This window comes from Vespula pensylvanica, chromosome 3 (genome assembly GCF_014466175.1).
Source record: "Vespula pensylvanica isolate Volc-1 chromosome 3, ASM1446617v1, whole genome shotgun sequence".
NCBI lineage: Eukaryota > Metazoa > Arthropoda > Insecta > Hymenoptera > Vespidae > Vespula > Vespula pensylvanica.
In genome coordinates this window covers 10,642,956-10,654,207 of record NC_057687.1, presented here as the reverse complement: position 1 = coordinate 10,654,207, position 11,252 = coordinate 10,642,956, and the positions used below count along the sequence as shown (strand labels likewise).

Sequence of the window (11,252 nt, the reverse complement as noted above, 5' to 3'; positions counted from 1 at the left end):
GCATATATATATATATATATATATATATGTATATATATTCTAACAACTTATGAATTGAACTTGTAAAAATGATAGAAACGTATCACCGATCTGTATGAGATATGAAATATCTTCTTAGAATTTGGCTAAAAGTCTTGAAAGAGTGCTAGTTGGTCAGGTGGTAAAGGTGGTTGAGAACGCCAATCGGTTTCAGGATAATCATCGAAACAACTAGGATCACCAGGTGCTTTCACTCTCGGCCTGATCGGTGGTGTCAAGGCTCTTTGAGGTACCTGTTCGTGATTCGTTCGTACATAAAATTAATAAGTTGCTCGAGCTAAAAAGCGTAATGAGAAATAAGAAAATGAAAGGAAATGAAAGTACCAGAGGCCACTCGACAAGCTTGAACCAACGATGCCTCTTAACATCTTCAGCTCCTTGTCTCATATTTCCTAATCTCTTCGTTCTATCTGCGATGAGTAATTTCTTGATGAGATCTTTCGCGATGGGATCCATGTGTTTAGGCCACTCTATCCTACCGCTGAGTATTTTCTCATATATTCCAAAAGGATTATCATCGAAAAACGGTGGGAAACCAGCCAACATTTCGTAAATCAGTACACCGAGGGCCCACCAATCAACGGCTTTGTTGTGTCCTTTATTCTGAATAATTTCCGGTGCCAAATATTCCGGTGTGCCGCAAAGAGTCCACGTTCTGAAAATGTCAACGTTATTAACCAACGGAGAAAGAAATTCCAAATTTTTACGTGACGAATTGCGGTATAATTAAGTACCATCAGCGAGTTGATTGTCAGCGGTACTTGCGGAAACGTAGAATGAAAGGTGATTATTACGAGTGTAGAAAAAGAGTAATGCAACTGAATGTACCACACCGAGAGAATGAGAGACGAACTTTTTATTCTTTTTTTTTTTTTTTTTTATTTCTTTTTTTTTGTACGACGAATAAACAGTAAGATAGATTTAACGATCTCACCTGTCAGTAAGTTTTTTCGAAAAACCAAAGTCGGTAATTTTCAGATGTCCTTGACTATCGAGAAGTAGATTTTCTGGTTTTAAGTCTCTATAAATGATGTGTTTGCTGTGAAGGTACTCCAAAGCGCAGACGATTTCAGCAGCGTAAAAGCAACTGGTTGGTCCAGAGAATCTTCCGGCTGCTCTCAAATAAGAGAAGAGTTCGCCACCGGCTACAAATTCGAATAGCATGTAGAGTCTGGCCTCGTCTCTACCGCTCCAAAGCCTGCAAAATAAAGAGATATATTCTCTCGTCCTCCTTTTGCTTTCCTTCACTATGGATCGTTAATCGCTACTTAATAGTGCGAATCGTTCGAACGAGTTACTACGAGACGATATCGCTTTGCTCGATTTCTAGTTACGCTTTTCTCTTCTTTGCTATATTATATCTTTACGAGAGATATATATGTATATATATATATATATATATATATATATATATATATATATGAAAGTTTGTGCTCATTTAAATCAGTATTAAATCGAAATCAATAAAGAAATTGTTTCTTAGATATCGATAAGAGATTTATGAAAATTAATACATTTATTACAATACTATATAATATTTTCAAATAATTAATAAGACATATATGATCGATATATTATACAAACTTTGTTTTCTATTTTCGAATCTGCCTAGAACGTACGGGCAAAGGATACCTATGCTTACATGTTGACGATGAAGGGGTGATTGACCTCCTTTAGTACCGTGATCTCGTTGCGAACGTGTTCGACTTGTTTCAGCCTGATCACGTCTACCATAGAGAGTATCTTCAAAGCGAGAGGTTTTCCACGATGTCTGCATAGTACCACTCTCCCAAACGTTCCCGTACCTGTGAAAATATATTCACGAATAATGAAAAAAAAAAAAAACGAGAAAAAAAGAAAAGAAAAGAAAAGGGAAAATCAAAAGAGAAAGAAAGAGAGAAAGAAGAAAACGAAAAGTCGACGAAGTAACTCGTAACGACACCTCATTATCAACGCTTTCTCCGTTCGTTTAAATTCGAGTCGAGCATTTAGCGCACGCAACTGGTTTATCGCACGCTTTCCCACAAAGATGATGATCGTGATCAAAGTTAGCGAGGGTTAACGCACCGTGACTAATTAGCTCGAACGCTTCTCGGTAGGAGTGATAGAGGGAGGGGGTGGCAAATGGTGGCAAGGTGGGTCGGTTCATTGTTGATCGGCGGAAGATTAAAAAGGGGAAAATAATCACACGAATTCGGTGAACAAATTAATCGCTTCACTGCACGACGCAAACACACATATACTCTCTCTCTCTCTCTCTCTCTCTCTCTTTCTCGATGTTGTTTTTATTCGAAGCAACACTATCGAGAAATGACTATGTTTAGAACGGTGCGGTTTTCTATAGATAGGTCGAACGAAGTTGGCAGCATACGGACAGGAAGATTCGTGAAGAATATTCGCGTCTGCCTTTCCCTCGGTAACGACCACTGAGGTCTGCCAACGACAGCTGACAACAGGTGTCGATCGACGGAACGGCGGCTACCAAATTTCCGGCGATGGCGTAGGTGCTCTTTAAATACGATCATCTTTATAACGACCGTACGACCGATTATCATTTTGCGAGAGGAAGATTATAAGTGTATATTGTTAATCTATGTACTCTCTTCTCTTTTTCGCGTTGGTTCTTCGATAAATCTTTCTTCGTTACATTTAATTTTTTCTTCAAGATGTGATGAACGAAAAATAAAAAAAAAAAGAAAAGAAAAAGAAAGAAAGAAAAGAAAATGTTACCGTACGTGATTTATGTTCTTTCTTTTTTCTTTTTTCTACCTCTTCTTCTTTAATTTTATTTCTTTTTCTTTCGATTTTTTTCTTTCTTTCTTTTTCTTGTTTTTTTTTCTTTTCTTTTTTTTTTTTTTTTCTTAATGAATATATATCTTCCCTTTAGCTATGTGAGAATATATGTATATGTATTTCTATGTTGACGCACGTATTGTACGTGTACGTTTCTACATTATAGCACGAAAAAGCTAAGTCTATTTTCCAAGGAACGACGAGGGTCCCATAAATTATTTTTGGTTCGTATGCGAATATTGAACGCGAATACCTAAGAGAGAGAATGCGAGAAAGAGAGAGAGAGATAGAGAGAGAGAGAACGAATAGTTCGTGTTTTACTTGGATCTCGAGTGTCAGGCCACCAAGTTCTATAGGTTGTTTTTTTTTCTTTTTCTTTTTTTTTTTTTTACATCGTGGACACTCGAACGGTTTGGTGTCGATCCAAAAGCTTGTTTTACGTTTCAAAGAAGAACTGCACATCTGTTCTGATCGATCTAATTCCGTTCGTATGTTATTTTACGAGGACGAGAATCGAGCCGAAACGACGCGATAAAATATTAATGTGTCTTTATTGTGAAACGGTTTGTTTGTCTTAAAGCATAACCCGTCTGTTTCGAGACTTTCTTCGTGAGTATACCACTACACATCCTAGTGTTTCCTGATTGCCTTAGAAAAGATCATGGAAATTTATAAGGAACTGTGCTCGATTGAGTTTCGTAACAGAATGAATAACTATGAGGCATAGCCTCGCATATAGCGAAATAAAAAGGCGGAAAGGAATTAAAACGCATCGATAAAAATTTTTACGAGTCTACTGGATTTACACCTGTCCATTTCGTGCTTCATCTTTCTCTGTTTCCAATGTAATTCGGATTTAATGATCAGTTAAATATATTGCTGATGGTCCTCTCACTTTCCAATGGCTTATTTTTTTCCTTGTATCATTAGTCTATTTTCGAGAGAGAGAGAGAGAGAGAGAGAGAGAAAGAGAGAGAGAGAGAGAGAGATCGAAGAACTCTTACGAAGAGTTTATAGATAAAAAAACCTTTTTCTATAACTCAATACAAAAAGCACTTTTATGATTCAAAAAGAGAAAGGAAAAGAAAAATATAAAAGAATTACACGTCGAACGAAATAATATGTATTTTCTTTTTGTATGTAAGCCCTGAAATCTTCACGTTTTTCTTTCGAAGACGTAATAATGTAAATCTTTCTTTATATCTCAAGAGAATCGGCAACGTCCGGTTAGAGGTCGTATCGCGAAAGGGGATTACCGTTGTCTCGAAACCGGTTCGTCGATTTATTTTTCGATCTTGTGAGTCACTAGTAAATAGAGAGAGAGAGAGAGAGAGAGAGAGAGAGAGAGAGAGAGAGAAAGAGAGAGAGAGAAAGAGAAAGAAAGGTAGAAACAGAGATAGAGAAACAAGGAAGACGATGCGACTCACCGATCGTTTTGACGATCTCCATGTCGTCGATATCGTATCGGGGTGGGTCTTCTTGCGAGCCCTCCTCATCTGACGTGCTGTCTCCAGACATCCTTTCGAGTCAACTGCGGGAGATCCCGCGTAAACGACTTCAAGGAAAGAGGAAGAGAAAGACCAAGAGACAGACAGAGAGAGAGAGAGAGAGAGAGAGAGAGAGAGAAAGAGAGAGAGAGAAAGAGAGAAAGTTCTTGTGATTTATTTCTTTCGTTAGCGAGGCTCTCGTCGACACGTGGAGAGGAAAGAGAGGAAAAGCTGGTTCAACGATCCACCCGCAGTGGTGTATTCTTAGATTCATGCAGAGCACCGAGTCGATCTCATAACTCCTTCCTTTGGACCCTTTCGCATAGTGTACTTAAATACATAGCAATGTCCTTAATTTCTCTTCGTTAGATCAAGACGTGATATCTAATACGATGAAATCTAATCGCGTAGGTAAGTTTAAACTTTAAAGTATCACGCCAACGACAATTCTCGATCCTATCGACTTTTATTGCACGGCACGACACGCCACGGCACGGCATGCATGCACGCACGCACGCATGCACGCACCAGACGATACGATACGATACGACACGACACGACGACGACGACGACGAACGAGAGAAAGTAGACGTAGGAATTACGAAGTGTCACTCGAAATGGTTCGAGAGACTCGCACCTTTCACACGTCCAATCGGAAGAATATTTTTTTCTCCCCTTCTCATCACTATTATTATCGACGATTTTTTATCTTAAATTGTCAACTATATCGACGCTTTTCTCTTCTTCTTTATTTCTCTCTGTTTCCTTTTTTCTTTTCGTTCACTTATTCTTCGGGTATTCTTTAGGAAAAACAAAATACGTGAAACCAAGGAAAGAAAGTAAAAAAGGAAAGAAACATGTAGACAATAACAACAACAAAAATATTCGACACTCGCGGATAACGCGTATCGTATAATCGTTTCTGTTCGTATAAATTATTTGCCTTTGCGATTATGCTTATTTGTAATATCGTTCACAACCTCCGACTTGTGTCGATCCGGTGACGGATAATCCAACGTCCACGTTCGTGAAGGAAATAAACAAAAAAGAAAGAAAAAAAGAGAAAAAGAAAAAAAATAAATGTAGAAAATGGAACGAAAGAAGAGGAAAAAGTATCGATAGAGATTGTTAGGAGCACGTGTACGTTATATCCAACGCGAAATAAACCGATCCGTCGCCTGACATTATCCGAGACTCACTGGCACCGATTTCTCCTCATCGAAGTAATGGAGGAGGAGGAGGAGGAGGAGGAAGAGGAGGAAGAGGAGGAGGAGGAAGAGGAGGAGGAAGACGAGGAGGGGAAGAAGATATAGAGGCAGCGAAGAAGAAGACGAAGAAGACGAAGAAGACGAAGTAAAAGAAGAAGAAGAAGTAGAAGACTAAGAAGAAGTAGAAATAGAAGTAGAGGAATAAGAAGGAAGAGGAAAACTGTTTTAATCGAACGTTCGAAGAAATCGTTACTCCTTCTCGTTCGCTCCTCGATCGCGTCGATCTTAATGACAGTTTCGAAGAAGGATACCTTCGTCGTTTCTCCTCTGTCACATGATCTCGCACAGTTTCGATGCCAAGCAGAACTAAACTGGTCACCGGTGGATCTCAAAAGGCACTCTCCATCCTTCTCTCCTTTCCTCCCGTCCCCGACCCCGGCACTCACCACCCGCCGCCGCCCAATGCTCCCCTTCTCTCTCTTTCTCTCTCTTTCTTTCTTTCTTTCTCTTTCCCTTGACCTCTCCGTCCCTTTCTCTCAGCATCTCCCCTCTTTACTTCTCATTCTCACTATCTCTTTCTCTCTCTCTCTCTCTCTCCCTATATATCTTTCTCGCTTCATCTCTCTTCTCGCGGACTCTCACCGAGCATCTCAAATCTCCTTCGTACCAGGCAGCCTCCGCCGTGGCTGATTTATAAGCAGCAAGAACGGATCGCGGAAGATCCGTGCTTTCGGTACGCGTTCTCTCTCTCTCTCTCTCTCTCTCTCTCTCTCTCTCGATCTATCTATCTCTTTCTTTCCTTTTCTCATTTTCATGCCTCGAGACGCCTTCAAAAATACGAAATTAGACTCGAAAAGCGTGAGCGGTCCTGGTCGTCATCGGACTGTGAATGATCGAGAGAGGGAAGAGAGCTTGCTTGACCGGATTTAATAAGAAAATTGCAAAATAGATCGTGACAATTTTTAGAAGAGTTTCTAATCTTTCTCTCTGTTTTTCTATCTATCTATGTTTGTCTCTCTCTCTCTCTCTCTCTCTCTCTCTCTCTCTCTCTCTATTTCTCTCTACCTCTTATAGTCTTTCTTTAAGTAAGTATATATACATACGTGATTCATCCAGGATGAGTCGACTTCGATCGAACTTCGTTTGGATTATCCACGATTTGTGAATATAATTTCAATTGTTGTTTAATGCTTTTTAAAAATTGAGGGAATTGGGGGTACATTTTATTGTTTTCTAATTTCTCGTTCATTCATATGTACTTTCTCTTACACATATGGTCTATTTGAATGATATCATCATCATCATCATCATCATCATCATCATCATCATCATCATCATCATCCTATGGTTACAACGAGGTTAGTATCTTCATATTCGAGTGATCACGATCGATCGTTATTATCCTTCGAATTTTCGCTTATTTTTGATTTTGGCGATAGTCCAGATGCATTTTGCCACCCGCCGAGTCGGTTTAGCGTCGAGCGACAGGCTTTTATCGATATCCCGTCGTTCGATCTTTCTTCGTATAACAATTATCGTACATCATAGACTTCGGATAGACACGTGTATCGCTCGATTCGTTTTTACAATAATGATGAAATAATACGGAATGATTGTTTTCTTTTTTTTGTTTTTCTTTCTTCTAACGAATATAATGTTTTTCTTAGAAACGAAATGTCGTCTCACGGATTGAAATAATAAAGTATACAATGATCATTTATATAATATTATATGATATTACGTCGAGAATATTCTTCAAATTAATCTTCTTGAGTAGGATAGAAAAACAAAAAAGAAAAAAGAAGAAGAAGAAACAGAAAAAGAAGAAGAAGAAGAAGAAGAAGAAGAAAAGAAGAAAAATAACATGATTGCAGTTATTAGGATGTACATAAATATATACCGATAGTAAGCGATGCATAAGTTTATTAATTCCTGACTCGTCGATTATTCTTATGTTATCGCGTGTATTGCGTAAAGTATGGAGTCTCGTCGTCCCCTCCCCCACTCTCTCTCTCTCTGTCTCGATGATACTATAATTATAAATAATAAAAGTGCTCGATGCGAAGTAGAATCGCAATGCCGGGTCGCACGCAATTAAGATATGCCGTACGACTGGAGCACGCAGCTGACATATACACATAAGTTGCCAATATGGAAAGAGAGAGAGAGAGAGAGATAGAGAGAGAAAGAGAGAGAGAGAGAGAGAAAGAGAGAAAGTCCATCGGTTGATATTGAGTTTATTGAACATCACGAACGTATGATAAAATTTCTTCTCTTGATCGAAAATTTGTTCGTATCATGGATCTTCCAGAAATGACCCTGGAAAATGATGTTTCGTGTTGTATCGTTCTAATCGTTTATGCTCTTTTCTGTCGGGGATTATTAGCGTAACCGAACTGAAAATAATAGTTTCCCAGAATCATTTTTGCAGATTCATTCTATGCCAAGACAACTGACTCCTATTATGTTTCCCAGCTTTATGCGAGTGCATATATTCTCATTCACCTTTGCCTCTTTCTCGACCCTTCTTTTCTTCTTCTTCTTCTAATGTTAAAAGATCGTTTTAAGATTGCTCGTTGGTAGACCATATTGTTCCCAGGATTATCAGAGATAATTTCTACTCTTCTTCTTCTTCTTCTTCTTCTTCTTCTTCTTCTTTTTCTCGTTCTTGTTCTTATTCCTGTTCTTCTTACTGACCAGAAGCTAAAAAACAAAGAAACGTTATTACCCCAATCTGTGAAGTGTAAATCCGTATAAACAACTAAACGCTATGAACGCTACCCCCTTTGTTCCGGTTAAAATTATTTTTGGCTACTTGTTCGACGATGACGTCCGTCGAGAAAGTGTGGATGACATCCTTCGAGTCGAACCGTTTTCACTCTTCTGTGTTACCATTTTTTAAAATTCAAGTTTCATTAATATCGCGTGCCACGAGACGAAGCGAGCCGTACAATCGGTATTTTTTCGAGAGACTCGTAATTTTTATTTTTTTATTTTTTATGCTTATTCGTTTTTTTTTTTGTCTTCTGTGCACGTGCGCTCGTGCGTACGTCTGAGTCTGCGTCTGCGTCTGCGTCTTTTTTCATTCTCTCTTTAATAACGGTAAAAATGTTCGGCGGGATAAAGTCGGCTTCTCATTTATCTCCACAATATTTATACTTTACGACGAACATCGTAGCGGGTTGTTAAAGATTAATGGGTTCCGAAGGTGGTATGAGCGTTCGTAGTAGGAGACATTCTCGTAGTAGCGAATGGACAGAAGTAGTCCGACGAGTAAACATCGCTTAAGTCCTCGAATATCGGTGTGTATCTTCGTGCTCGTCAAACGAGACGGAAGATGCAAGGAAGAATCTTCTCTCATTTCCATCTTGTTCGGATATGTGATCGGCGTGGGACAGTATCGATGACGTATTCAGTATCACATTTGAATATTTTCAAAGAAGAGAGAGAGAGAGAGAGAGAGAGAGAGAGAGAGAAAGGCGAGAGATTAACAGTACTCATATAATAATGCGTCGAATCTTCCTTAAAAGAATCTTCCAATTCCTCAAGGACACGTGGCACTCGATGACGTCCAATAACGCCTACGATTCTGGATGTCGATCAAGTCCGTGTCTGGTGGCTAGAAACTGAAAGGAGAATGGCCAACTGTTATGATTTATAAATTACCTACGTCTCGAGTATTTTTGAATTCGAATAATTCGCGCAAAGATTATCAAACGTTCGAACTTTGCGAGTCTTACAGGAGATAGATCCAGAAATTATCTTATGTATCTGATAGTAATAACTACCGACGAAAATCGAAGCCGAACGGAACAAACATAATTCGGACAAAAAAGAAAAAGAAAAGGAAAAAGAAAAAGAACAAGAAAAGGGAAAAAGAGAAAAATAAAAAATGGTAAGCTTACAAAGGAACGATTCGATGACGTGGCACGATCGTTCGCTTCAAGTGCGAACTCCCTGTTGTTGGATTCGTTCGGGTCCTTCATGGCTTTCTCCATTGTTACCAGACCACCGACACGTTACTCACCCACCATAAAGATAAGTCTCGTGAATTATGAGCCACGTAAGTAACGTCTAACGATAGAAAAGGCGCCCTCGGTGATCCGTAATTTGCTTTTAACGCGCTAAATAATAACCCGGAGAATTGTATTTAAATGCGGAGACGTTTCGTATCGTGCCACTCACTCGTGCATGATTTCATGGAAGATGAATAATGCATTTGGAGCAGAGCATCTGGATTATGTCATATATACGCGTCTGCTCTCGCGAATCCGTAGAATCTGCTGGTAACGACTTCTCTCTTTCTCTCTCTTTCTCTTTTTCTCTTTCTCTTTCTCTTTCTCAAGTTTTAACACGATTAATAACGAAAACTACTTTCTCAGCATGAGATCGTGCTTTTTTTTAGACTGTCCTTACACCACTTCCATGAAATTATATGGTCATTTTTCAACAGCGGCGAAAAAAAAGAAAGAAAAAAGAAAAAAAAAGAAAAAGAAAAAACCCTTTTTATTTTCATCTCGAAGAGTGTCCTTTTTGTTTGGAATTACGGATCCAAAGGATCTGCAATTCCCCGTGGCTTATGAAATTGACTGTACGAGAGTGAACACTTACTCGGGTCTTTCTCGGGGCTAGTCATGGCCGTTCGCGTGTCACGCACGCACGAGCGCGCGTGTGAAGGCGCGTAGGTCGGATCCGTGGTTCCCAGGGAACTCATGATCTACAGTATTTTTCAAGTTTCCCAGTAACGAGGCCGGCGACAACTTCCGGTTCCGTAGCGAGTTATCCTCTTCCTGTTCTGCGACAATTTTCCATGAGTCCAATCTCGTAGCTTCGAAAGACGGACGTTGACCGGTTTTTTTCCCTTTCTTTTTTTTTCTTTCCTTTCTTTTTTCTTTTCTATATTCTGCGAACGAGCGAAAGGTAAATTAGAACATTTTAGATTAATATTAATAACAAATGTTTATAGAGGGGATCGTTGATCGACCTGAACAAAAAAAGAAAGGAAAAATAAAAGATAAGAAATTTTTTGTATTTATTTGACACGTCGATTTCTTTCCAGACGAACCTGTTATATTCTTTCTTTTTTCTTTTTCTTTTTTTTTTTTTTTCAGCGAAAAAGAGAAAGATGTTTCGTTCGAGGGCAGAAAAAGGCACGACGCATTAAGTCGAGACCTTGGCTCGATTTATACACAAAATGTGGAGCAGGTGTCTACCTGGGACGATCAGGATGCAGCCAGGCCTGTCCGTTCGTCCGAGCAACGTGCACAAGCCAACCTGAAACCGGAAGCACCGCTTTCTGCCTTGCTGCCCACGAACAATAAGATCGAAAGATTCCTGAGAGAAGCGAGCACGATCGAATACCGAGGTGTTTTATCGACGATGACGATCGACAAAAATTCCTTTCTCAGGTCAAGTATCTCGCAAAATGGAGATCATTGTTTTCGATTGTGGAAAATGGCTGAGATTTATCTCAAACGAGTTTTATCAATTTTCTTATAACGTTGTTATTCTTCTTCTTCTTCTTCTTCTTCTTCTTCCTTTTTTCTTTGTTTTTTTTTTTGTATCCGTTAACATGCAAATAAATATTACGTCGAACAATTTGGAAATTTTTAGCTGGTTACATTAACTCGTTAAAATTTTGTTCCGTGAATGAGCCGTCACCTGACCAATGATAAACACCGATACGATGACGTTTACAAAATCAACGGGGAGCGGTTACGTGACG

The 11,252-nt window shown here is 39.1% G+C and overlaps 1 protein-coding gene and 1 long non-coding RNA gene across 5 annotated transcripts; both read right to left on the bottom strand.

Moving 5' to 3' along the window:
- Positions 1-86: 86 nt before the first annotated feature.
- Positions 87-5,935, bottom strand: LOC122627690 (cAMP-dependent protein kinase catalytic subunit PRKX). 4 transcript variants are annotated; one of them, XM_043809021.1, is made up of 6 exons: positions 5,839-5,917; positions 4,260-4,649; positions 1,682-1,844; positions 974-1,237; positions 364-694; positions 87-272 (listed from the first exon to the last, which is right to left on the bottom strand). In XM_043809021.1, exons 2-6 carry the CDS (start codon positions 4,348-4,350, stop codon positions 126-128), a joined length of 996 nt encoding a protein of 331 aa, XP_043664956.1. In that variant the 5' UTR covers positions 4,351-4,649; positions 5,839-5,917; the 3' UTR covers positions 87-125. The 4 variants fall into 4 exon arrangements, with proteins under 4 accessions (XP_043664956.1, XP_043664955.1, XP_043664957.1 ...); XM_043809020.1 differs by lacking the exon at positions 5,839-5,917 and having other exon boundaries at positions 4,260-4,420; positions 4,457-5,104; XM_043809022.1 differs by lacking the exon at positions 4,260-4,649 and having other exon boundaries at positions 5,839-5,935.
- Positions 5,936-7,748: 1,813 nt separating this feature from the next.
- On the bottom strand, positions 7,749-10,606 carry LOC122627692. The gene is made up of 3 exons (XR_006326913.1): positions 10,139-10,606; positions 8,309-9,153; positions 7,749-8,230 (listed from the first exon to the last, which is right to left on the bottom strand). It is a non-coding gene; the product is annotated as an uncharacterized LOC122627692 (long non-coding RNA).
- Between the last annotated feature and the right edge of the window lie 646 nt (positions 10,607-11,252).